This window comes from Pimephales promelas, chromosome 17 (genome assembly GCF_988280905.1).
Source record: "Pimephales promelas chromosome 17, fPimPro1.hap1.1, whole genome shotgun sequence".
Taxonomy (NCBI): Eukaryota; Metazoa; Chordata; class Actinopteri; order Cypriniformes; family Leuciscidae; genus Pimephales; species Pimephales promelas.
In genome coordinates this window covers 22679878-22706361 of record NC_142785.1, presented here as the reverse complement: position 1 = coordinate 22706361, position 26484 = coordinate 22679878, and the positions used below count along the sequence as shown (strand labels likewise).

The window sequence follows — 26484 nt, the reverse complement described above, 5'->3', positions numbered from 1 at the left end:
AGTGAATTTAACTCAAAAAAAATTATATATATATATATATATATATATATATATATATATATATATATATATTTTTTTTTTTTCATACAGTATCTTTCATCAACAATAACAATCTTTCTGTGTATTCACGACTATATGCAAATACATCATTTGAGTTTTTAAATAGCAAAAACCCAGTGTGCCATCTGCCCCAAAGTCTGAACAAATTCACAAGCGGGGAAGGAAAAGAAGTCAAGTTTTTCAGTTTCTGTGAAGTGCTGACATGATGTCTTTTGGGGGAAGTAAACAAATATCATAGAGGCTCAGAGGCACTCATGGTAAAAACTGGATTACATGGATTAAACCGCCGGAAAATAACACAATGGAAAACAACCTTTCCATGCTACACAATGTGTCAGAAAATCCTTCCACATGAGAGGGTTTAAGGTCCTATATTTCCATTAAAATATAGATATATAGATATAATATAGATATATTTTGTCCCAAATCCAAAATATGTGTAAATAAATGCAAATAACTAAATACAAATCCATGAATATTAAAACAACTTCCTCACTAATGTCTGACATTTCATTCTGTGAGTGAGTCAGTATAATTGGATTAGAAAGGTATACTGGAATATATATATATATCCAGTATTCCAGTATTCCAGCAGACAAGTTCTGGACTCGTCTGCGCTACTGCTATCTGCCATGTGGAGCGCTGTGGTCTCTCTATCTCAGCAGTAACAGCAGCAGATACATCATCTCTGGATAGTAATGATAATAATACTAATGTATGCATCCCTTATACACTCAATGGGGCTGACACATTTTTTTTTTTTTTTCGGTGTTCAGATGACATTATGTTATCAATATTTACAATGAAATGGTGGAACATTCACAATAGGAACTCCTGTATAATTCTGTACAAGCTAGCTCACAAATCACTACAGAATGAGAACTAGTCTTAGTTTATTATGGTTTGAAGGTCCAAAGTAGCTCTTGACATGGGTTAACAGGCTTTACTGTGAATAAAGAGCTTGGAAATGTACACTTTTGGTACAAGAGAGAGTGAAAAGTCTCAGTGGGCATCATTTTATGAATATACATTCCTTGAAATGCCAGAAATCTGGTAGCTGCAAAAATGATGGACATCTGCTGTCTCTTTTCAAGGAGGTTTGAAGCATTGCTGATCTGCCAAATCATAAAGCCTTTGAAAATAGCCACTAAAAAAGCCATTTATTCATACAGTATACTGTTTACTAATGCCACAATGAAGCTTTATAGTATTATTCTTCCCATAGCTATCATATTATGATCTATAAGCAAGGAAAAGAGAAAAACACAATTTTATTGCTTTTCTCATGCTCTCCTGTTCTGTTCTCTATAACTGATGAAAGTATAAACATAAAATGGATAATGAGATGTAACAAAGCATGTACTGTAGGCCAAGCTGATTGTTTCCTTTGGGTCTGTAAGCATAAATAACAAATTGAATCGTTTCCATTTTACTGTACTAAAAGAACTGTAAAATCAAATTGTCTAAACTTGTTATTCTCAGGCCCTAGCAGAACATCCAGCTTTTTCCATATCACCCCACATTGGACATGCTATAGAATCTGGAACTTAAAATTACAAGAAATTACAAAAATATGAAGTTCAGTGCGTCAGTAAGCATTCACATTCACCAAGGCTAAGTTTTTCAGCTGGCGCATGCAGACATTTGCTCCGTAGGCAGTCGATTGTGCAAAAAGGATAACTTACAAGAAAGTGCACAGTTGCAAACACTTCACTAGTGAATATCCTGAACTGAGTTCAAAAGTTTCATCAGTTTCATATTTTTAAGTAGCCTAAATAAAAAGATAATGTTCATAAATTTCTTGAAAAATATTTATTTGACCAGAAAACACTGCTACTTTTGCATCTCTGTTAACAGAGAAAAACTGTTGACATTTGTTTTAACTCTCTATAGAAGCAACCATTTCAACCATAGTAATAAAATAAAATAAAAATAAAAATAAAATAAAATAAAAAAACTAAAATGAAGCTACATACCCTTGAGACAAGAACAAGAGGGATCTTGGCATAAAACCTTGCAACATTTATTTAAATAGTCACATATTTTTTTGTAGTATTATTTAAATTACTACAATTACTGTATAAAACATAGATTATAAAAAAAATTAAAAATAAGCATTCAACACTCATTCAATGACCTGACCACTTCTGGCTTCAGCAAATGTTGTTTTGAAAGTCATGGTTGCGTGCTTATGTGTGCGTGAAGTTACATTACTCACAGCGCTGAAGGGGTCGATTCTGGGCCTCTCCATAGCAATAGTGATGCAGTTGAGAAAGATGATGATAAGAACCACATGGTCAAACATCTTGTGAGAGATGATTTTATTGCATGTCACACGAAACCTGCAAGACATAATCACACCAGATATATTGAGCTGAGTGTTGCAAACAGGCAACATAATGCTGATCCTAAAATTAATTCATTAAAAAAAAGTAATTTTCCTCGCAAGATGGGTCACAAATGTCTTCTAGTCACTTAGTGAGACTACAGTAGTATTTTTCTTAGGGATAGTACACCCAAAAACTATTTTATAATGTACTTACCATCATGTTGTACTAATTATGTATGACTGACTGACTTATAACTCACAAATATGTCTCTGATATTTTGAAGAGTGTTGGTAACTACAGTAAAAAGTTACTACAGACTTCCACTGCATTAAGTGCCATTTTACTACTTTTAGTGCCAAGTTACTACTGACTTCCAGTGTATTTATCAACAACAAAACATTTACAAAACATTAAAAATCTTAATTTATGTTTATAGGGGGTGGTGATGGCACAGTGGATAAGACAAATGCCTTTGGTGTGAGAGACCCGGGTTTGAATCCACTGTGAGACACCAATGTGTCCCTGAACAAGACACTTAACCCCTAGTTGCCAGAGGTGTGCGACCTCTGACATATATAGCAATTCTAAGTCGCGTTGGATAAAAGCGTCAGCTAAGTGAATAAAATGTAAAATGTAAAATTTATGTTCCACAGGTTTGAAACAATAAGAGGGTAAGTAAATAATGGCATTTTTTTTTTGGTAACTATGCATTTAAATGTTTAAGAGAGTGAATGCTACATTGTTGGCAGCCCAATAATTTAATGCATTAAGTAAAATATCTTAACAATCATGGCTGACATTAATTCAGGTTCAAGCATCTCACAATGAAGCATCTCTCATTTTCAGTGCAATTGAACTTTTGTATGAAACCGTAACAAACTTATGCTGAACGTGTGTCTGCCATAAGACTCACAGCTTGCCAGCATGACTTCTTTTATAAATAAATAGTGCTCGGTTCTCTTTAATGTCTCAAGACTTGGCCTGATGTTTAAGAATTCATGCTAAGAACGACACTGAGTGGGAACAGAAGGCAAGATAAGTTGTCATGCCAACCTGCCTCTCACAGCCCCGATCTCTCATTCTGGGTAGTGTGGTCATGCCGGGGTGAAATGGGGAGTGAAGTGTAATGCTGTGTCTGAAACCTAGGACAGCTACATCGCTACCCAGTTAGTCAATGACTTCACAGGTGCTTCTAATGGCAACTTCACACAAGATTTCAGACAGGCATTAAAAAGTACCATAATGTTACATCTAAAGATCTAAAACTAATTCAAACTAATTTATTTAGACATGACAAAATATTTAAAGCAAATATCCATTGCTTACACAATGCTTATGTCTCAGTAGAAATTAATAAGTTAAAATATATAAAATAATTGATATTTAAAAATGTATTGCATCAAGGAGTTGCATTGTGTGCCATTTTAATGCATTACATATGGAAGATTCTCCTCAATTTTATATTTTTAATATATATATATATATATATATATATATATATATAGGCCTATATATAAAATTGGGGGGAAAGCCGTTTTAAATTGTAATCATTTGACTGTTTTTACTATTTAATGATTAAATCATTTCAGCCTTATTGTGCAACAACATTGAGAATGACTTCTTTCAAAAACCTTAAAACAAAACTTTATCAAACTATTTACTAAACAGGGCAAATTACCATGAGAGCGCAATTCCCAAAAAGTGAAGATGGCAGTGGAAACCAGTCTTTGTTTTACATCAGAAAAAATAGTCAACATAACTGCAAACCTGCTTATGATACACACAAATGGACTTACTAAAATCACAAGACTTTTTGCTTTGGTTTTTGGTGACATCAATATATGCCAATCTGCATGTTCTAACAGTGCAAAGTGGTGATACTGTAGCTTGCATCATCGAGGGCTCACACAGGAAGGAGGAGGATGATCTGAGGTTGTTTGATGTTTAATTAGTAAAGCGCTGACAGAGTGTAACATGCAATGCTGAGTTCTTCAATGCTGAAGCCTCCATGGAGCTTAATGTGAGCAGACATGCATTTCAAAATGGAAAGCACTGGAAAGAGATAAGAAGGGAAATACCAAGAAGATGCCTAAGGGAGAGGATAAAAAGTACAGGATATTCCTCACCCCTTGAGCATCTTAATGAGGGTATTTATTAGGGCTTAGGGGCAACCTAAACTGCAGTACTGAACGTGAGCTATGGTACTATGATAAATGTGATTCAGCTTTTGAAATAACCAGCGTATGTTAGATGCTGGAGAGCTTGTGTTCCCACAAGACCAGGAAGTGGTCAATTATCTCCTACAAAAGTCATCCAATACTGTTGGTGAAAAACTCATGAAATGACAAATTAATGGTAGGCCCTCCTCAATGTAGAATGAAATCTCTAGGACTGCGTTCCCTTCCTGAAAACATTTCAGATGGTCTTTTCATCAGGTAAGACTGTGAGAGCCAAGAAAGCATCAGATACTCACCGTGACTCAGGGGGGAACAGGTAAAGCGACCATGTGACCCTCTGCCGACACCATTCAGGCTGCTTGTGCTCCAGCCAGCGGAAGAGACGTGCATTACGACTCTGAAAGATGGATGACCATGTGAGATTATATGATCAAGTTACTTTCGTTAGAAATAGAAATTTCATGGCAGCCAACTGAATTGAAGAAAATCTGTAGACATTTGTGATAGATCGACTGTAAGGAATAAATCAAGTGAAGATTTTCTCACCAGATTTCCTTCATCATCTGCATTGTCATCCTCGCTGTGGGCTTCATCTAGAGAAAGCTGTGTGGTGGCTGTAGATGGAGAACTCTTGCCGTTGCTGAGGAAATTGGGTGGCCGGGCGCTGTTTATGCTGGCGGAGCGATGCACGAATGGCACCTGCAGGGTGTCTGGAGGCAGATCAAACGAGCTACGCGTCTCCAGGGATTCCATGCGCCTGTGCCGAGGTCTCTGTCCCAGAGAGTCGGTCCTGGCGAGGGAGGCATCATCGCCCTCGGACATCCCCCCACCGCCTCTGTTCTCTCCTGCTTCTCCCTCGTCTGAGCTGGATTGGCCATCGCCGGAAAGCAAGGAGCGCCGTTCGCCAGACTGCCGTTTTTGCCTCTTGAGGCTGGGGGCTCGTCCCAGGCTATTCCAGCTGGAGCGCCTGCTGTTCCAGCTACTGGCTGAACTCCACGGGGCATTGGGGGAGCTCCGCGCACTCGACTGCAAAAATATGGGGAAAGGAACATGTCAATCTCGAATTATAACACATTGGCTAACTGTAAAAAACGAGTGTGAACATTTTCGTGCAAAAAATTAACTCCACCACATGTACAGAAAAAAAAAAAAAAAAAAAAAAAAAAAACCTACTGGTGTGTATGCAAATACATTATTATAAATTATATTATATTATATTAGTAGTTGCATTACTATGTGACCCTACAAAAAGTGACTTATTTCAGTGTACACTCTAAAAAATGCTGGCTTATTTTAACCCAAATTTGGGTCAAATATAGACAAACCCAAATGTTGGGTTAAAAATGTAATTTAAATATTTAACCCAATAGCTGAGTTTGTCCATATTTGACCCAGAGATGGGTTAAAACAACCCAGCATTTTTTAGTGTAACAAAACAGATGTGCATTATAGAAACATTTTTAACTTTTATACATCTATTTGTGAATGAGACCTTAGCATTACAAAATGTGCAATGTCAGCAAAAATAAAATAGAAAATAAAAAATACACAAATAAATAAATAAATATATATAAGGAAGAAAAATAAGACTGTAGTTATTCCAATTTTCTCTATCAGAGAACGGTAGTTCCTGACCGGAGATTTATCTTGGCCATTAGGATCCATGGAGACATTGCTGCCTCTGCGGGATTCGTAGCCCAGCGCAGGGTCTCCTCCTCCTGAAATCTTAGGGACTGGCATGGGTGTTGCAGCCGTATGAGTGATGAGGGGAGGGGTCAGGCTGGTTTTCAAATCCACATGGCCATTGATGGGCACAACTGTGGAAGGGACAGGGATAGTAAGCTCAAAATCACAGACACTACAAAACATGACAGACAGCTGAAAAATGCATTAGGGACCATTTCAAGCATGACTTTAAACAGCATTTAATCTTCAAAAGGGACCATGACGCATTATGTCAAAAAGACCCACTGTTAGTAGGGTAAAAGGGTATATGGGATAGCACAAAGCTACTGTAGCTTGTGGATTTCAAATTATAAAGAATATATTTGTGTCCTGCAAAAACAATGTCCGTATGGCTACATGTTTTCGACAAGCTCATTTGACAATATCAGGACTAAACAATAAGGAGTTCAGATCTCTAAACTCATGTAAAACTATGGATTTATATTATAGCTGCATAATTTCTGGCTTTCTGAAAAAAAGGCACAAACATATTGTAGAGAATACTTAATACTTGATATATAATGATAAATTCTATCAAAAAGTTTCTATCAAATAAACAAACACATATTTCAATCAATCAATCAATAAATCAACCAACCAACCAACGATTAAATTGGGTGGGGCCAGTTCATTTGTTGACAAGGCAAGAAAAAAATCTTCCGGCCAGCAGAAAAGAAAATCTTGTTGAGCCCTGAACAATGTAAACAATACTATGTGGGTCTCACCGGATGATGGTGACAGATCCTTCTTACATCCAGAAACATCATCCAAGCTCCGTGCATAGATATCTACTTCAGACTCAGACTTTGAGGCATCACCCTGTATCAAATGCGGAAGATAAACAAACATTATAGTTAGCTGGTCTTAGAGTTGCTGAGGCTTAGGGAAGCATTCTGCAGGGTGAGGAACAGGCATGTGAGTGAGGGTGTGGTCTCCCCACCCCAGCGTCCCTCAAAAAAGGCCAGAGGGTGACTGGTATCTAAGGGAGAGGCATCCTATCTGGGGGTAATTCACAAAAACACAGTGTCGGCATGCATTTGACAGCACCAGGTTGCACTACCACTCTGAAACCACATGGATTGTGTGTGAAATATTAGTTAAATGTATCTTTCTGTATAGATTTAAGCAGATCTCATGGTCAGACCACCTGCTATATTAGCGTAAGACACATCCACATGCGGGCAACTATGTGTGGGGTTTTTTCTCGGCTCACTGGTGGTACAGCACCAGCAGAGAAGACGCGTCCAATGATCAGGCAGGAGAAATAAACACTGCTATTTTTATCAGAGGACTCATCACATTGTTTGGCCTGTGTCCTTGTCCTCAGTGTTGGGCTAGTCTTAAAATGGCTAAATGTGAAAGTGTTTCAGTGTGGTCCAGCACAGAACTTCAACCCTGGGTGGTTTGTAAAAACAGAGACCACTGTTTAAGAACATGGATCACTCTCTCAGTTTGACCATTAAGGTGTCTATTTGTGGACGATTGTTGTAATTTAAATACAATATCCCCTCATTGTGTTGTTACCTAATGTAAAAACGCCTATAGAAAACTCAATTTACATTTCAGCATATGTTCAACATATTCACAGTAATGGTCAAAGACAAAGAGGAGACACAGTGGAATCTATTCTGACAAACCTTGCACCTACAAACAATACATCCCATTGGCTTCATGTATTAACATCAAGCTGAATCAAAGTGTTGTGCATTTTGGTCTCTGAAAAAAAAAAAAAAATCAATGCATTAGTAATGGGTTTGTAAATGGGTAAGGAACAAAAACAGACCAACATTAAGCCAATGGGATTATTGCAAAACTAATCACGTTACAACCGGACAGCAATTAATTCACTACAATGAAAAACATTGAACAGGACTTGTCAATAGGGAATAACACAATATATACGATACTAAGGCAACAAAAACCAAACTTGAAATAGCTTTGACACTGGAGTCAAGCTCCATTAGTCAAGACACGAGGGACTCCTTCCCCCTTCTCAACAAAAGTGAACAGTAAAACAAAACACAGCTGTGATAGGTTGAACTAGCAGAAAGGCACTACAAAGCATCTTCAGGAACAAGCCACCACCTGCAGTTGGGCCCAAACTCCAACATGATCTTTCCGAGCAAAGAGATGTGGCAAAAATATAAAACACCCACAGTATTAGCTAAATAAGCTATCTAAATTTTTGCCAAGTCCTAGCAAAACTATTACCTATTGTATATATGTACAATCAGTTAGAACTAAGGTTAATTAGAGCAATATTTCTTCCTCATATATATATATATATATATATATATATATATATATATATATATATATATATTATTTTTTTTACTGCTGATTAAAACAATATATTTACTCCCTCCAGTGAGCTGTTAACAGCAGCAACCAGATCTCAAGAATTGGATCAGTCTGATTTATAAAATAATTATTTCATGTTTTGTGAACTGAATAAATTGAATGATTGCAAAGATTTGACTCAAAAGAATGATTTGAGAACAAATCATTGAGATTATTTTAGTGAACTGAATCAATTGATCATTGAAAAAAAATGACTCTATATGTTCTGTTTGGGCTGTGTCCGAAACCACATACTCTCGAGTAGATACTTATTTTGAATAAGTAATTATTCATTGCTAAATTGCATGATCTCACTCTTCCCTTGCAAATCGGGCATTGCTATGTCTCCAACCCAATCGCATGAAAATGTATTATTTTGAAAGTACTATTTTAAAATGTATATTGTATGTTTTGGCGAATTGGTAGTGAATTCATATAAATCTAAAGTATTTTCTAGAAAAAAAAATAAGCATGAACCTCCAACCCTACCCCTATCCCTAAAAACGTACAGTCCATTCATACAAATTCAACAATTCGCCAAAATGTTTTTTTTTTTTCTTTCTCATAAATGTCAAGATTTTCTTTGATTAACTTTCAGTCTGAAATCTTACAACAATCCCATTAGGCCATGTTTGACAGAGCCGCTTTGGTCAGGTACAAGATGTGAAAGAAAGCCTACTGGGGTTCTACTGTCTATTAAGATATTAAGGTTGCTGTGCAACTGCTGCTTAACAATCACAGGTCTTAATTTGGGAATTCTCCCGGGCTTGACCAACCTTGCTGATAGAGATATTTCAGGCATGTTTTGACATGAGATGTGCTAATAGCCCCTGAGTAAGGACTAGCGGAGAGGTTTATGTAAGTTTGTTTGTCGAGGTGAAGGACTGGAAGACGTAGTTCAAAACCCTCAGAAAAAAAAAGGTCCAAAACAGATGACCATCGGGGCGGTACACTTTCAAAAGGTACACCTTTGTACCTTATTTACACATAAAGGATGCATATTAGTACCTATATTGTATATATTAGGACCTTTTGAAAGGGTACCGCTACCGCCCCAATGACAGCTTTAGTGCCATTTTCTCAGAGAGTGCACATAGCCATTGGTGCTCTCCATTTCATGGCATTTCCACTGCTAATGTCACCTAGCACAGCTGTATGAATGAAAACAAATACAAGATGTGATGTCCAGAACCACAAACAGACAGAGTCTCCTCAACAGGGTCAAGTGCTTCCTCTCAGCTCTGGCTCACTGAATGGACTTTCTCAATCGCTGAGTTATTGAACCCAGCGGAAAGCTTTAAGTTGAGTTGAATGAAAAATAAGATGATGCCATGCAGGGTTATTCTACAAGATCAAATTTTTTAAGGAGTAAAGCACTATTAAAAAACGTATCTGCATATTGAAAGATTTTGAGACCTATTCAAACAGACTTCCCAGTTACCTTATTTGCTTTTGCACAGCAGTCTGTTTGACTTTGTCTGATTTCACTGAGGCTTTCCATAAGCCCAAACACATCCTTTCAGCCAGATAAAATAAAGCATGAGGCTCTACAAGGTTTGTACTCTGCCGCCAGGCATTGAGCAAGTGAACCTGAAGAAAGACTTTGAGTCAAGTCTGCTTCTACAAGTAACAATCACAAGTGACACTGTCCACAAATGCTGAGGTCCTCCTGGTTAGTCTCACTGGGTTACATCATGCGGTAGCTACATACCCCTGAGTCTATAGGCAGCTGAATACAGCTCAGCTGGCCATGCAAATCGTCCTTCTTGTTTATTTCCTATTGTGGACACGTGTTAGGATTTTAACACACAGAGCGAAAAGGTAAGAAAGGGGAAAAAGCATAAAAAAGTGTTAGAAAATTGACATTGATCATGAGAAATTTTACTCCCACATTTCACTAAATATCTGTTGAAATAAAACTAATGGAGCATTTTGGGTGGAGTTTAGGCTGTTAGCATGCTCGGGACAGTGTGTTTTTTGGAATCGATACACCTCGTCTGTTTAACCAATAACCTACATGGAATGGTCACTGAACATGCTGACATATAATCTGACATGCACGCTATGATCCGAACGAGACTGTCTGTTTACAGCTTTTTGCTTCAGTGGACGGGACATTACACTGTTGAGGGGACATTCATCCCTGTGCTTGATCTCTCTGCTTCACACGCGTCATTCACCCACCAGTTTCCCCAGCAACCCTGACGCACTGAAAAGTTCGACCAGCTAAAAATAAACATGATGTTTGCAGAAAACAATGTAAGATTAAAATATAAAGTCAACATTGTTCATCAGTTGTGCAGGAAAGCGGGCATTACATCAGTTGGGATGGGATTATAATATCTGATGGACTTGGCAAAGGTAAAAGCAGATAGGGGTCAGCGGAGTGTGGGCTATCCTCTCTAATTTAAGAGTGGAGAGTTTATTTTGAAGGCTTCTGAGCAACATAATTTCCTCTAAACTGCCATGATGCAGTATGAAAGATATTTCTATCTGGCAGGCAGACACAGGAGAGGCACGCTCATCTTTTAGAGTGGAGGAAAAAAGCCTCTCCTGTTGACTAAAAGTCTGTGTCTGCTCATCCAAACTTAAAATGTTCTCTTTCACTACCATTATGCAAATTAAAACGAATGACAAATCAATTTTCAATTACGTGATTTGCCAGCTCCTTTTATTGTTTCTCTAATGAGGTGTTACAGGAAAAGCACTTGAAGATTTTTGATTCATAGTTCGTTATTCTAACAATGATTTTGCTCAATGGAACAATCAATCAAAATCTAGTGCTACTTTTTTTTTCCATTCAAAGTTTTTCCGAATCTTTTAAATCGATGTGAGATCAATGTGAGAAGAGGATTTAAGAAATTGTTAAGGTTTTAGATTTACACTAACATTTTTGCATCCACTAAAAAGAATAATAAACAACAACTAATAAACAACAAAAGTTTTCTTTTCAATAGTTCATCACGCCTCATACCTTACAAATAAAGGTGATCAAATCCTAGATTTTTTTGCACTGCATACACACGCCATCCTGCATGATTCCATTTGTCTCTTTCAAAAGAGACAGTCATAAAACAAGCCCTCCACCCAAAATGATACATAGGTATAACATTTATATCTCTGATTTATCCTGATCCTGACTATTGTGTTTGTGTGTGTGTGTTTGAATTTCTGTCAGAGAAGAATGGCTGCTATGCATTGGGAGATAAGTTGTCTCATAAGATCATGGAAAAAGAAGGCGATAAAGCAAAAGAATGAAGGAAGGAGGATGAGAAGGAGCGCTCATGGCTGAGCATGAGTGTGGAGTAGGTACTATTATACACAGAACAAGAAACTCATCACTTCTAGTTGAATACATAAAAATACATAGTGTCCTAACCAGGCACAATGCGACAAATCAACAAGCTTTTGATTTGAAAGCCGATTTCAGCAGCCATCTTGGAAATCTACCATTTTCTAATCTATATCCTTTATCTACTTAAATAAGAAAGACCAATATCTCCAAAGCTGTTTGTCAAGACACCGTATCCATACATTATTTTAAATCAACAATAATGACAAAAAAATATTGTATATTTAACATTTTAGCTCAAATTATGAATTTAGCTCAAATGACATACTATACGCATTATGTATTCTACAGCCTAGTGTACATGATATGATAAGTTAATCATTCTAAATTTGAGAATAGGGTCTACGCCACAGCTATAACAATAATGACAGAAATGAATGATATCATTTGAAAAAAGTTTCCAGCAGGAGTATGATGAAAACAACAACAGCCAATCAGAATCCATCCAAATTTATAGAACTTGAACATTAAAGGTGGCACATGCTACAGCAGTGCACACTTGTAATTGTGCATTGGTGTGGACAGTATAGTTTTTCAATCTTAGTGTGAGCGTGTCTTTATTGTTGGCATTTTTAACACGAACACACTACTCACAATATTTTTTTTACCACGAAATAGCATAGGTATGCAACTTAGGACATACCATTTTTTTATATTATGTTGCTTAAACTACATTTGAAGTTGAAAGGAAAGATTTATATTCTTCACAGCTGCTATATTAACCATTATGATTTCACCTATTCACCCAACTATACTGGCTAAATTCAGAATAGCATACAACTCTTAAAATGTATGCAATAGGAGTAAGATGCTAGTATTCTTTTCTGAAAATAAGCCAGTGTCTCTTTTAAGTGGTTTTCCACTCCATATCCCTGCCCACATGAAACTCACTGGACCAAATTCGCTCTTCACATTCAATAAACATCAAAAAAAGAATGGGAACAGATTGATAAAGAAGTTTTGGTAACACTTTACAATAAGGTTCATTAGTTAACTACATTAACTAAGAATGAATAATACTTTTTCAGCACTTGTTAATCTTTGTTAAATGTTAATGTCAACATTTACTAATACTTTATTAAAATCTTGTTAACATTAGTTAATGTACTAACAAACAATGATCAGCTGGATTTGTATTAACTAACATTAATAAAGATTACATATACAGTAACAAATGTATTGTTCATGGTTAGTTCAGGTTAGTTATTAAATTAACTAATGTTTGATAAATTAAACTTATTGTAAAGTGTTACTGAAGTTTTACATGACAAATTATTATGAAAAATCCTTCAAGTACCTCAGAGAAAATGATAAAAAGGCTGCTAGTCATTAAAATTCAAGGTACATGTTCTTAGACTGAGAAAGCACATAAACAGATTGGCTGTGATTTTAATGCGTCAAGCATTTTGTTCTTTCAGTCTCGACAGAAAAATAGCTTTTCACTTGAATCTTGTCACGTCGTGCCTGTTTAGGACATAGTGTTAGACGAAGGGGACAGGAGAGAGCTAGAGGAGAAAGAGTGAAGAAAGATATGGTGTTGGATTATGTGCTAGACTCTAAAGAACAAAAAGGAGAAGATAGATTGTGAAGTGAATGGGGGGGGGAAAAAGAGGATGAAAGTGTTCAGGCTAGTTTGGAGAATATCTTTACCTCTGTTTGGAATCCCTCCACTAAGATGGCCACCAATAGGTTGAACAGGACATAGTTTCCAAAAGTCATGAGGGCGATGAAGTACAGAGCAGCCACTGGAGAGGTGGAGGCCATCCCATTATACAGTACCTTATTCCAGTCCTCCTGAGTCAATATCTAATGAACATCAACATAGTAGACAAACATCAGCAATAAATACACAATCAAATTGTTATTTACAATCATGTTTAAAAATTGGGGCTGTATTAGACTTTTTTGGAAGAAGTTTCTGAAAGAAAACTGCATTTATTTGATCAAAAATATAGTAAAAACACAATATTGTGAATTATTATTTAGTTTTGTGTTGTTATAATGTATAATTGTTAGTCGATGTTAACTAATGTAGTTAACAAATGAAACCTTAATGTAAAAAGAGTTACCTATAAATGTCATTTTTGATCAATTTAATACATTCTTGCTTAATAAAAGTATTAATTTCTTACAAAAAAAAATATTGACTCGAACCGAACATGTACATGTGTTTGAATTGTGCTTTATTAGACAGTCTGTAATTATTTGGGATCACAAAACGTGTCGGATCTGTATTTAGTGATCACCAACAAAGTTGCCTGATTGGAATTGAAGTTTGTGTGACTTGCAGGAATCTTGCCTGAAAAACTGTAACAATGGCCCAAAGTAAAGAGTCAAAGTTCTTGCGGTCAGGAAGAGTGTCTCCATCTCTCTCAGAGCCGAATTTACATCCAAACAGGTGCATGCCTAGAATACTGTAAAACAATACAAAAAAAAAAAAATACAGTTAAAGAACAAAATTAATACAGAATACAGAATACAGTACATTCAAACTGCACAAAATGATCTCTAATCTTGCCTGAAAATGAATATGAAAAGCATTAGCAGCATGCAGAAGGTGGCCACATTGTCCATGGTCTTCATCAGGACCACCAGCTGCCTCTGTAGGGCGGGCATGAAGCGAACCAACTTCAACACCCGCATGAGTCTGAAGGTCCGCAGCACCGATAAACCTCCTCCCTGCTGACCAACAATTTCCCAGACGCTGTCAACACATATAAACACACATATCTGACTATCTGGCAGAATGCAAAAGGACAATGCTTAAACATATGCCGGCTACCATAGTTAGGGGAGAGAAATCCAATAGATATTTATTTCTTGAAAGAAAAACAATCCAACATGTTTCGGTGTGGTGTGTTGCATTTCATAGAAAGCAAAAAATGTCATCAGCTAATTGAGTATTAAACGCTATATATCTCAAATAGTTAATATTGGCTTAAATAAAGCAGAATGACAATTTCATTGTATGTAAGATACTGAATATTGGTTAAAATGACAGTAAAAGTGACCGCAAAGTCTTTATACTGTTTAAAAATATAATTTCAAATGTATAAATTATACATTTTTGTTCATTTAAAAAAGCGGATTATTTTTTGCTTGTTACATATTTGCTGCTTGTTTTACCATCAAAGGATGATTACGTTACTATGGTAACCAGTGCCCCCCCCCTCCTTAAACCACGCCCCCAAAACAGAGCGCGTTGGTGACTGTGTCTACGCAACATGTTGACCATTAATAAATGCAAGAAACCATCATGACATCGTACCATGCCAAATCATTTGCATGTTGAGAAGTCTTAGTATATGCTAATTTATGGCAATTGTGAATGAATGGGCGTGAAATTGCAGCATTCATCATGACAGCTGACAGTCATCAGACTGAACAGGCAACAGATGTCCCATCATTCAATAATAGCTGCATTCTGTCTGACTGTCACTGTTGTGATATAACACACTGCCAGTGTGCATTTTCAGAAATGAAGATGCACATCAATAAACAGTGATGCAGGCAACGTTATTATTATCGTAACACACGTTTAAAAATTCTGAGAAAGGAATGCAGATGAGCATGTGTACCTGATTACTACAATAATGCCGTCAAAGATGTTGTAAGGGTTCTTGATGTAGCCGAATGGACCATAGACCAGCATTTTTAGGAGCATCTCCAGCGCAAACAAACTGGTGAAGACGATATTACTGATTTCCAGAGCGTTTGTCAACTCATCCGGCTGAAAAAAAAAACAGAGAGAAGATGAAACCCAGACTATCACAGAGATGCGCCGTGTCAGTACTGTTGCGAATGTTACAGCATGTCATACTAGAAAGAATAATTGCAATATGAACTGCTTACAAATGATGATTTTGAAAACAGTGCTCTTGGCACTAGTTTAAAGATGACATTCTTTTATTGAGGAAAGAATAACACATTTCAACAGTGAAATATGGGCATTTCTTTCAACTGTATCCCCATCATTGTATTGATTATAATCAATAACTTCTTTTGGTTTTTTGAAGGTCACAATAGTCTTGAAACACTGCTACCATGCCTTTCTCATTTATTTTTAACATCTTTGTGACATCATGTTCCTGTTGCAGGCTCTAAAGAAATTATGCATGCTTAAAGTAAAGTTTTAAGCCATTATTACTGTCATCGTCATTTCCTCAGAACATTGAACATCTGGCTCATATGCGCAATCTTAACCCTTTTCTTAAAACTATTGTTTTCAAAGTCTTCGAAATTAATATTTTGATTGCTGACAGCTTCTTCACCAGATCCACCATCATGTTACAGTGAGACTAATATTTGATTGCATACAGCACTCGCTCTACAATAAATAGTTGAGCCATTTCAAGTTTTGCTGATTATACTAGTCTGGGAAAACCCAGACAACTTCCAGCAAATTTAGATTTGCACTGAAAATTAATCTGGCAAAGAGCTCATTCAAGCCCATTTCCAATCCGTCTAAATCGCGGCACCAATCAGAAACGTTGGGGCTGGCTTTACACGATGATGTAGATTTTATAGCCTACATTACAAAGATGGATGCCGCCGTCAAACATCACTCGTTCAAATCAGCTATCGCCTCTGTTTTAGGCCATTTGAACGTTTCCTTTTTGTTAAAAACTGAGCAAAGAACAACACTTGGAGATGTTTCTCCGCCGGCCGCCGCTCTGCATACGCACAACCGGCACATCCGGGAACTTAACTGTCAATTTTGTCCCCACCCCCTTTTGGGGGAAACAAACTAGACTCCCCATAGACTTCAATACAAAATAACGGCAAAAACCAACGTCCGTACACAGCCGATAGGTGTAAATAACTTAAGAAATCATATATATAAAACATGTCAAGTAATTATATGTCCACCCTGCCTGCCATAGAGCATGAAAGATACATTTTTTTATGCCCGTTATCAACTTGCCTAGGCTACCTGCCATCATCATCATAAATTCATAATATATACATTAAGGTTTTTTACTTTAAAAAACAAAATAAAATCATTCAGGGGCTTACCTGGTGTATTGATTAGGTACAAGTAAATGTCCAGGTAAGACACTAAAGTGATATTTACACCTGTTGGCTGTGTACGGACGTTGGTTTTTGCTGTTATTTTGTATTGAAGTCTATGGGGAGTCTACTTTGTTTTCCCCCAAAAGTGGGCGTGAACCTATTCAGAGACATTCTATGACGCAGCGCCGGTTGTGCGTATACGTCATCTCCTTCATCGCTCTGATTGGTTTTAGGTCTACCCGCGACGTCCGTTGGTGACACCCCTCTGGAAATTGTTTGTCTATGACGCTTTGCCAGACCATATCTCAGTTACAACTGAGAATGGTCTGGTTTTAACCAGGCTTTGATTATACAGTGCTTGTGTCATAATTACCGCAAGTATAAATCAAACACCGCCATGAATTCCACTAATCAATTATTGTTGCATAGAAATAATATACGTAGACTATTACATTCTTCGGTTCACTAGCGACCCTATACACTTTTGCCAAACAATTAATTAGAAAACAGACATTCTTTTATAATTGGAGTACTTCGAAGGATTATGTCTACTGTGACTTTAAAAAAATAAATGAGGGGAAGAGTATAAGTAGTAAGAGAATGTATGCATTTAAGTATGCAATAATCGGTTTGTAATATCAGCCTTTTTCACTTATCAAAAATCAGTGGCTGATACATCGGTGCATCTGAAAAAACAAAATGCACTTCGAAGATACACTTGCAAAATGCAAGGAAATGGAAATGCATTTTTTTAGAGGTTGTCTCAGTGCATGTGTCTCTATAGACCATCCAAAACAGCTAGACTACAGATTTACAGAAGTGTCACTTTTTGGTCTGCCTGGCTATTTGATACACAAGCCATTTGAAATTAAGAAGTTACATAAGAGAAATATGTTCTAAAAACATAGAAATCTCCTTAACTCCAAAGGGCCTGAGCCACTTTTGATCTTATTTAATTAAACAGAACACAAACTCACACTTTCATGGCCTCATATTTCTTAATAGCTTACAGTGAAGACTGTATTAGATAAACAAATGTGGGATTTAACTTTTTGACATCATAAAAAAGGTTCTTATTGTTCTTTTGTTTATTAGAGGACATAGTCTCGAATGACTGTAAGTTGAACTTAAAACTCAAATTCAGGTGAACTAAAAAGAAAGAACAGCAGATTCCCTGGTGTAATTGATGTAGTTGATAGTTTGGTATGCAGAGAAAAAATATTTTATTTATTTATTTTATGAGGCAGGGGTGAATTGAAGGAGAGACATATGGGCCGTTTCATATTTCGCTTCGGGGTTTTTTTTTTCCTTTTTTTTTCGATTGTAAAAATGAGACTGGGCAAGAGACCCAGCACGCATAACACATTCTTGAAACATCACGGCTAGCTGGGTTTAATGAACAGAGTCTTAAACGCCTGAAAACAAAACACAACATCCCCGAGTATGTTGCACATTTGCCTGTGAAAACTAACAGTGATTTTAAGAGACCTTTAGACAGGTCATAGAACTTCAGCGATTTAAATTATGACAAAAAAAAAAAAAAAACTATGAAACCGCTCTAATTGTTTTACTGAGATGATTGTTTCCACAAAGTAATGAGGAAAAAATACAATTACATACTGTGCATGAAATGAAAAATAACAGCTATATTAGCTAATAGAATTAAATGTAATCTAATCAGATTTAGAAGTGGTCCGTGGAGCACGATGATGAAGTGTGGGGCTATTTGTGGTGTTTCACAGAGGTAGGGAAGAAAGCCAGCAGTTTTTCTTTTTTCTTTTTTAGCTGTTTCTGGATCTGAGCAGCTGAGGGTTGGGCACAGTCTACCCAGCAGGAGCTTGCACTTGGCCTCTTCATTGGGTGAGGCCCTTCAGTTCAAATCAGGACCACTTGTGGGAAGAGTACATCACACACAAATCTCTGCAGGAGGGATTTTTTTCAGGAACAGTAAGGCTGAAGACAAACGCTAAACTCTTTGAAAGATTGTGATTCACGAAACATCAGATGTTCGCTTTTTTTTCCCAACTCTTTCCTTTTTTATTTTTAGTATCTAAACAACAACAACAAAAACAATCAAAGGAGCTTTGTTATTTTACTTAAAGGAATAGTTCACTTCAAGAATGTCGGTAACCATACAGTTGATGTACCCCATTGATTTCCATAGTAGGAAAAAAATACTATGGAAGTCAATGAGGTGCATCAACTGTTTGGTTACCGACATTCTTAAAAATATCTCATTTTTTTTGTTTAGAAGAAGAAAGAAATTCATACAGCAAGGGCTTGGAGTCTGAGGGGCGTAAGTGGCATTTTGGGCGGAGATGAGTTCTTGATATCAAAATAAAAGGTCTTGTTGAGCTCCAACCAACGTTGCCAAAAAGACTGGTTTCAAATCAAACTGTATTGAATGAAGCAACGAAACAATGAAGACCTAACACAAAAGTGTGAGTAATGTTTGGAGCCAGAAGGGTGTAAGTCCACTTACGCCCTTCTAGCTCTGAAAAAATACATGTAGGATCCACGTTTTTGTTGAGAGCCAGAAGGGCGTGAGTGTATTTGGTGCCTTAAAACAGCATTAAAAATGGCTGACACAACTGCAGACATGGAATTGTCTGAGGCAGAAAAGATTTTGATAAATATTATTTAAAAAACTGATGAATCAAAGAAGTTTAAGATGAGTCAGAGTTGTCTTTGAATGCATTTCCTCACAAGAGTGATAAGGTAATGTCATGAGAGCTTTACCTTGTTAGCCTATTGTAGCCTAGCATGGCTAACGTTAATCCCATTGTTTTGTTCTGATCTGGTTAACTGTGCCGGCTAACTAGCCTAGAGTTCTGACATAGAATATTATTTTGAACTTTCTAATAATCTACTTGAAATTTTTTTAAACTTGGATTGACCCTTGCCGGCCCCAAAAAAACATTAAAGACATCATTAAAACAGTCCGAGTGACTGGAGTGGCTCAATCTTAAGTTAATGCGACGGAAATACTTTTTGTGCACCAAAAAAAAAAAAAAAAAAAAAAAAAAAAAAAAAGACGTTTTTGCTATTTTTTAATTTATTTTAAAATGTTTTAGAACATGTTCCTTGTGTTAATATGCCATATTTTTTTTACTTAAATAATCATTCATGTAAGTATGCCTGTGGTTGCAATGTTTGTGCTTTAAGGTTAATAATACAGGTGATTGAATTGTGGTCAAAATTTGGTTTTGTCTCTCCTGCTTGTCAAAAGCCACTCACGGCCCTCTGGCTCCAAGCCCTCGACAGGTTCGAAACAACTTGAGGGTGAGTAAATTATTAAACTATTCCTTTAAAGGGTTTAAAAATATATGTTAAGACGGTGTCGGTGTGAAGCATCCAGACAGGGAGCTCAGACAGGCCTGAACTTCAGACCCCTCTTCAGATTAACTGCTCTTAAAGAGCCATATCTCACCAGCTGCACTGCGCTATCAGCTGCTGCTTATTCCAGCACATAGCAAACTCGAGATCACCATCCCTTTATCTAATTATACAGCTCCAATAAACAAAGCACTGTGCCATGGGAAACATACAGGAATGAATATGTATATATAAGTTAGGGTGCACTTACGCCCTTCTGGCTCAGAAAAATACATGTAGGAGCCATGTTGAGCACATAGCGAACTCGAGATCACCGTCCCTTTATCTAATTATACAGCTCCAATAAACAAAGCACTGTGCCATGTGAAACATACAGGAATGTGTATATATAAGCTACATTGAAAATCTGAAAATCTTTATATATACAAACAAATTTGTGTGTTTGCTGGTTTGTTTGCAGACCTATGAACACAGGCACTGAGATCCACAGTGAAAATCCTGCATTTAAAATCTATATGTATATGTATATATTTATTTACATTTATTCATTTCTATTCCTGGATGCATCGTGATGCGGACGTGGACGATTCGGAATCGATTCACAAAAATGTCAAAAAAATCAATTTAAAAAAAAGTACATATTTATAGATATGTAACTCTGAAGCGCGGAAGTGCAGTGACTTAACCTTAACCCACACTATTACACCACCACAAGCCTGCACAGTGGTAACAAAGCATGATTGATCCATGTTCTCATTCTGTTTATGCCATATTTCGACTCTATCATCTAAATGTCTCAACAGAAATCGAGACTCGTCAGACCAGGCAACATTTTTCCAGCCTTCAACTGTAAACTGTAGCACCCAGTGGGGTCTTCTTCTGTTGTAGCCCATCCGCCACAAGGTTGAGCGTGTTGTGGCTTCACAAAACAGCAGACACCTAAATCAAATATTGTACAAGTCTGATGTTTTGCAATGTGACCACAGTCTGATTCTGAACAGTCATCGGAATTCATGTGATTTTACATCGCTTTATAGTTCAACATTATTCACAATTCTCCACTGATGCCAGTTACAACAAAGATTCAACCTACTAATTGTTCTTCGGTCACTACTTTGTGAACATGGAAGACGGCAGCGAGGTTAGTCAGTGGAGGGATAGTGAGCTTATATACTCATAAGTATTACAGTGACGGCTCTATTCAAGCAAAACGAGAAAAAACATTACTCTTCTAATCCTTGTCTTCTTCCTCCTTACTGTCTGCGGCACATCAGCTTATAAATGAACATGCAAATGCTGACTTCAGTAACCTCTGTGTTTACATCTGTATATTTCCGTTCTGGGTGTCAATTTTATCATTGTTCTTTTGCTTATGCTGTTCAATTCAGGATTGTAACCTCTTCATACTCAAATCCGATATGAGCAAAAAATCTGAATGGACCGCTAAGGCTTGTGGTGAGGACGTAGCCTTAAAGAGCCCTGATGGGTTATTGTTTTCTGTTGTCACTGGTGGAAGCTGAAGAGGTTGTTCTCTTCTGAGGAAAGCTTTACAGTCCTCATAAAATAAAATAAAAATAAAAAATAAACTTCTCTTGGCAAAAGCACTGCTGTGGTGGCCACTTCCCAAGTATGAGATATGTGTTTCCTCATTACCAACAATGACAAGTACATGCTTTACATCCAGTGAAACAGAAATTGTTAGAAATAATTGAAACCCATGACGAGCAGTCGAGATTGTTTCATTGAAGCATAAAACTGGCTGGTCTCATTTCCTCTCATTATGTAAACCTCATTATGGCTCAAATGGATTTAGACAAGCTAAAAGTTCACCACATGTTCACCACATAACGGTTTGAATAGCCTAAAACAACTTAGTAAGTAAATAAATGCTTGAGGCGGATGTGCAGTGGAAAAAATATTGACTTTTTAAAGACCCCAAGACATTGCATATCACAAAGGGCTCATGTATTTCAGGTTTTTTCCTTGCAGACATTCTTGATAATTTTCATATTTGGTTAAACCCATGCAGTTAAACGCACCCATTTACTACATGTTTTGATCTGAGGATAGGAGCTCATTGCTGTATTTGCAATAATAACTAGGCCTAACTATCATTACAAAAGATTGTGTGAAGTCCCAGGGCAAGTCCTGCAACAAAGCAAGCCACCCTCTGTATTCATTAACTTTCATAGCCAAAGCAACAATAACCATTTTGCCCCAACAGCACATTAGGAAAGGAAGGGGAGTAGAAAAGGGGCAGCGTGGGAGGAAGAGGTTGACAGACACACACAGAGGGAGAGAGAGAGAGAGATATTCCCAGCAGAGATGCTTGTTGAGATTGTGTACTGGGTTAATGAGTGGCTTGGAATTGTGTGGAATTTTCTTATGATGCTAAATATTCATGTCCCCGAATGAAGGCACAGTTCTTTATTCATGCATAACACAAAGTGAGGGATAAGACATGTCGATTTGAACAGTAACAACCTCCTCTCTAAACTATAAACTAGACCTGCACCGCCAGTCCACAGGGAAGCTTAAAGGAATTCATAGCGCATGTACGATTAAGAACTTAAAAAAGTTCACCTACAAGTATGTCAACAAGATACTTGACTGGAAAACAGGCTATACCTGTAGATAAACATCTTTAAAATGTTTATAGAAGAAGTTTAAAATGGTTGAAATCTGTCTCATGGGGGCTGTATTATACAGGCATTTTCAGGCGCAAGACTACGTGAAAGAGTTCAATTCAGTATTTGCGCACTTCTTTATAGGCACGCTTCGGAAGTTTGCGCACATAAAATGCATATTGAAATTGGCAAGGCTTAAAAATTCGGGACGATGCAGCACTTGCCTGTCAGCTGTTCAGACTGCCGTTCACATTTCTTCACATTCATGTTCTGACAACATTGCATTAAATGCAGAAAAATATCATTGTCAACTGGCATCGTTTCATATACTAACCAACACCTTATTGTACTCACATTTGGCACTTGGCGAGTGTTAATTTTAGGCCCTGGTTGTATGGGCGCAATATTATGAAAGGCAAATATCCCTTTTTGGCTAAAACAGTTGACGGATATATTGCTCGAAATGGAGGGAAACAGCAGTAACGCCAAGAAATAAACGAAACAGAATGGGCTGAGGAGCTTTTGAACAACTTGGGCTAAAGGTAGAATGTGAAATCTGATGGAAAAGAGAGATGAAGATGGGCCAGTGGATTTATTTTTAACCTCTAAAATAAAAAGCACACACTTCAGCTCTGTAAATAGCTGCCATGTGGTCAAGTTTTGTGTGGTTTTCATGCGTAAGATCAAGCGATCAACATGTCTCCTCTCCAAGAAACACAGAGCGGGGTCTGGAAGGAGGCTGCACAGAACAATGCTCAGATCAATGTAGCAAAACCTCTTTTGCCTGTTTCTCTCAGTCATTCACATATCCCCCCCCCCCCCCACCCCCCCTTTGGCTACACTCTGTGAAACTCCACTTGATCATAACTTCATCCAGTTACACATCCAATGTGTGATTTTTCCATCTGTACCGCACAATGGAATAACATAACTGGACAACACAGCATTAAATAAAGTTTTGAACCCTACTAGCAACATTTCAAGCCCCGGATTGGCAAACAAAGCTAGAATTGTTGCAGTTGAGAGCTTCTTCTTCATTCCAAAGTGGATTTAAGTAATGCAGGATGTCAGTGATTGGAAGAGAGGAGCACAGACAAGTATGAAAGACAAAAGGCAATGGAAGCTCCAGGAATGAACAGATGCAATTAGCCAGATTGGAAGTTTTATGGGATCAAAAAACCCAAGTGACCTTATGCATCCAAATTCCTGTTCTATCTCAGTCTCCAATTCTCCAGATGGACTGCGCCGTAAAGATGTTCACTGCCAGAATTCCCCGGGAGTTTACAGGGAACAAAACGAGAGGGGAGACAAAAGAAGAAGAAGCCCTGAGAGGGAGAGGAATGCCATCCGTGTGTGTGTGTGTCTGTGAGTGTGCGCTAGCTTCTTTCAGACTATGGCAAACAACAAAGGAGACAAGTAGACAATGGAAAGCACTAGATCCCATTTTCGTTACAGGTCCACCATACTCGCACGTTAAAATATACTGTACATTTCTGTTTTTGTTTTGTTTTTAAGAAAGGAATCATTTTGTTCAGCAAGTAAGCATTAAAGGGTTAGTTCACCCAAAAATGAAAATTAAGTCATTAATTACTCACCCCCATGCTGTACCAACCCCGTAAGACCTTCGTTCATCTTCGGAACACAAATAAAGATATTTTTGATTGAATCTGAGGGCTGGATCACTTTTCCATAGACAGCCTGAGGGACTGCCTCTTGACGGCCCAGAAAGTCATTAAAAGAAAAGGTTTAAATATTCCATGTGCCTACAGTGGCTCAACTATAACTTTATCAAGCGACGAGACTACTTTTTGTGCGAAAAAAACCCGTAAATAACGACTTTATTCGACTTTCCATTACTTCCTTATGGGCGCATGCGCGAGAACTGAGACGAGACCGTTCTTCTTCGACTACTTTTTGTTACCGGCTGCTCACCGCTTAGGAGTTTTACCGCCCCCTACCGTAAAAGATGACGTACTGATATAGGCGGAGGCGCAAAACGTTCTGTTTACAAGCAGTACGTCATCTTATACGGTAGGGGGCGGTAAAACTCCTAAGCGGTGAGCAGCCGGTAACAAAAAGTAGTCGAACAAGAACGGTCTCGTCTCAGTTCTCGCGCATGCGCCCATAAGGAAGTAATGGAAGGTCGAATAAAGTCGTTATTTACGTTTTTTTTCGCACAAAAAGTAGTCTCGTCGCTTGATAAAGTTATAGTTGAGCCACTGTAGGCACATGGAATATTTAAACCTTTTCTTTTAATGACTTTCTGGGCCGTCAAGAGGCAGTCCCTCAGGCTGTCTATGGAAAAGTGATCCAGCCCTCAGATTCAATCAAAAATATCTTTATTTGTGTTCCGAAGATGAACGAAGGTCTTACGGGGTTGGTACAGCATGGGGGTGAGTAATTAATGACTTAATTTTCATTTTTGGGTGAACTAACCCTTTAAACTGATCAGTAAAAACATTTATAATGTTAACTATATATATATATATATTTAAGATTGATGTTGATTTTTAAACATACTATGTGTAGAAGAATCCTAAAAAAATAATCCTCACAAAAAAATATTAAGCAGCGCAGCTTTTTTCAAAATTGATAACAATAAGAAATATTTGACTAGATTCCGGGAGATTCTAACTTCAGGGAGACGCCATCAATATGCGGGAGACTCCCGGAATTTCCGGGAGACTTGGGATGCCTGCAGCAGAGTGCAGACACTCCCATTTTTTTTTTTTTTTATAATTACTAAAAAAATAATTCCAATCAGAGTCCGTGATGACCAATGTTTTTTTGTTTTTTTTTCTTGTCACAAAATCCACCATTTTCTGTGAAAATACAAATCTCTACATCACTTTATCATCCTTCAAAGTTGCAATTTCTCATAAAATACTGATCATTTTCCTAGTTGTTCATGTCAAAGCCCTGAGTTACGACTTCAATCACGAGCGAGGGGGACATGAACTGTGGTGTGTGCTTTGCAAAGGATCTGGAAGACTGAGGCATGCGAGCACACTGTGTAAACACAGTACAATGAATTTCAGATGTATGCCAGTTGCCCTTTTTCTTCAGTGCAGCCCTCAGACTTGTGCTCATTCTCTAGTATGGTGAATTACCCCTGCAATGCTAAACAACAAAAACATGCTGCATAAAGAAAGTCTTGCATTCCGTAATACTGCAGGAAAGGGCAGTGGGGGCAGTGTTATATATTATGTATTGAAAAACATAAATGTTACTAATTATGACATACACTATGTTCAAAAGTTAGGGGTCGGTAAGATTGGTTATGAAGTTTTTGAAGGAAGTAAAAGTTAAAACGTTTTTTTTTTTTTTTTTTAATGCTCAACAAGGCTGTATTTATTTGATCAAAAATCCAGTAAAAACATGAACATTGTGAAATAATATTAAAAGGTAAAATAACTGTTTTCTCAACAAAATATTTTAGTATGTATTTAAATGAAGCTGGATTTTCTGCTGCCATACTCCCGTCTTCAGTGTCACATAATCCTTCAAAAATCATTTTAATATGC

General features: G+C 37.3%; 1 protein-coding gene across 3 annotated transcripts in view; it reads right to left on the bottom strand.

Annotated features, from left to right (window-relative positions):
- Window positions 1–26484, bottom strand: part of cacna1g (calcium voltage-gated channel subunit alpha1 G) — a 133636-nt gene that overhangs the window by 76470 nt on the left and 30682 nt on the right. For 2 of the 3 annotated variants that reach the window (XM_039664882.2, XM_039664883.2), the window contains exons 9-17: window positions 15563–15714; window positions 14503–14688; window positions 14284–14398; window positions 13635–13790; window positions 7018–7111; window positions 6203–6384; window positions 5114–5593; window positions 4864–4964; window positions 2279–2402 (exon numbers count right to left, since the gene is read on the bottom strand). In XM_039664882.2, coding sequence (XP_039520816.2) covers window positions 2279–2402; window positions 4864–4964; window positions 5114–5593; window positions 6203–6384; window positions 7018–7111; window positions 13635–13790; window positions 14284–14398; window positions 14503–14688; window positions 15563–15714 — 1590 coding nt within the window. Of the gene's footprint in view, window positions 1–2278; window positions 2403–4863; window positions 4965–5113; window positions 5594–6202; window positions 6385–7017; window positions 7112–10343; window positions 10410–13634; window positions 13791–14283; window positions 14399–14502; window positions 14689–15562; window positions 15715–26484 lie in introns of all 3 variants that reach the window. The other variant, XM_039664878.2, reaches the window with a different exon arrangement.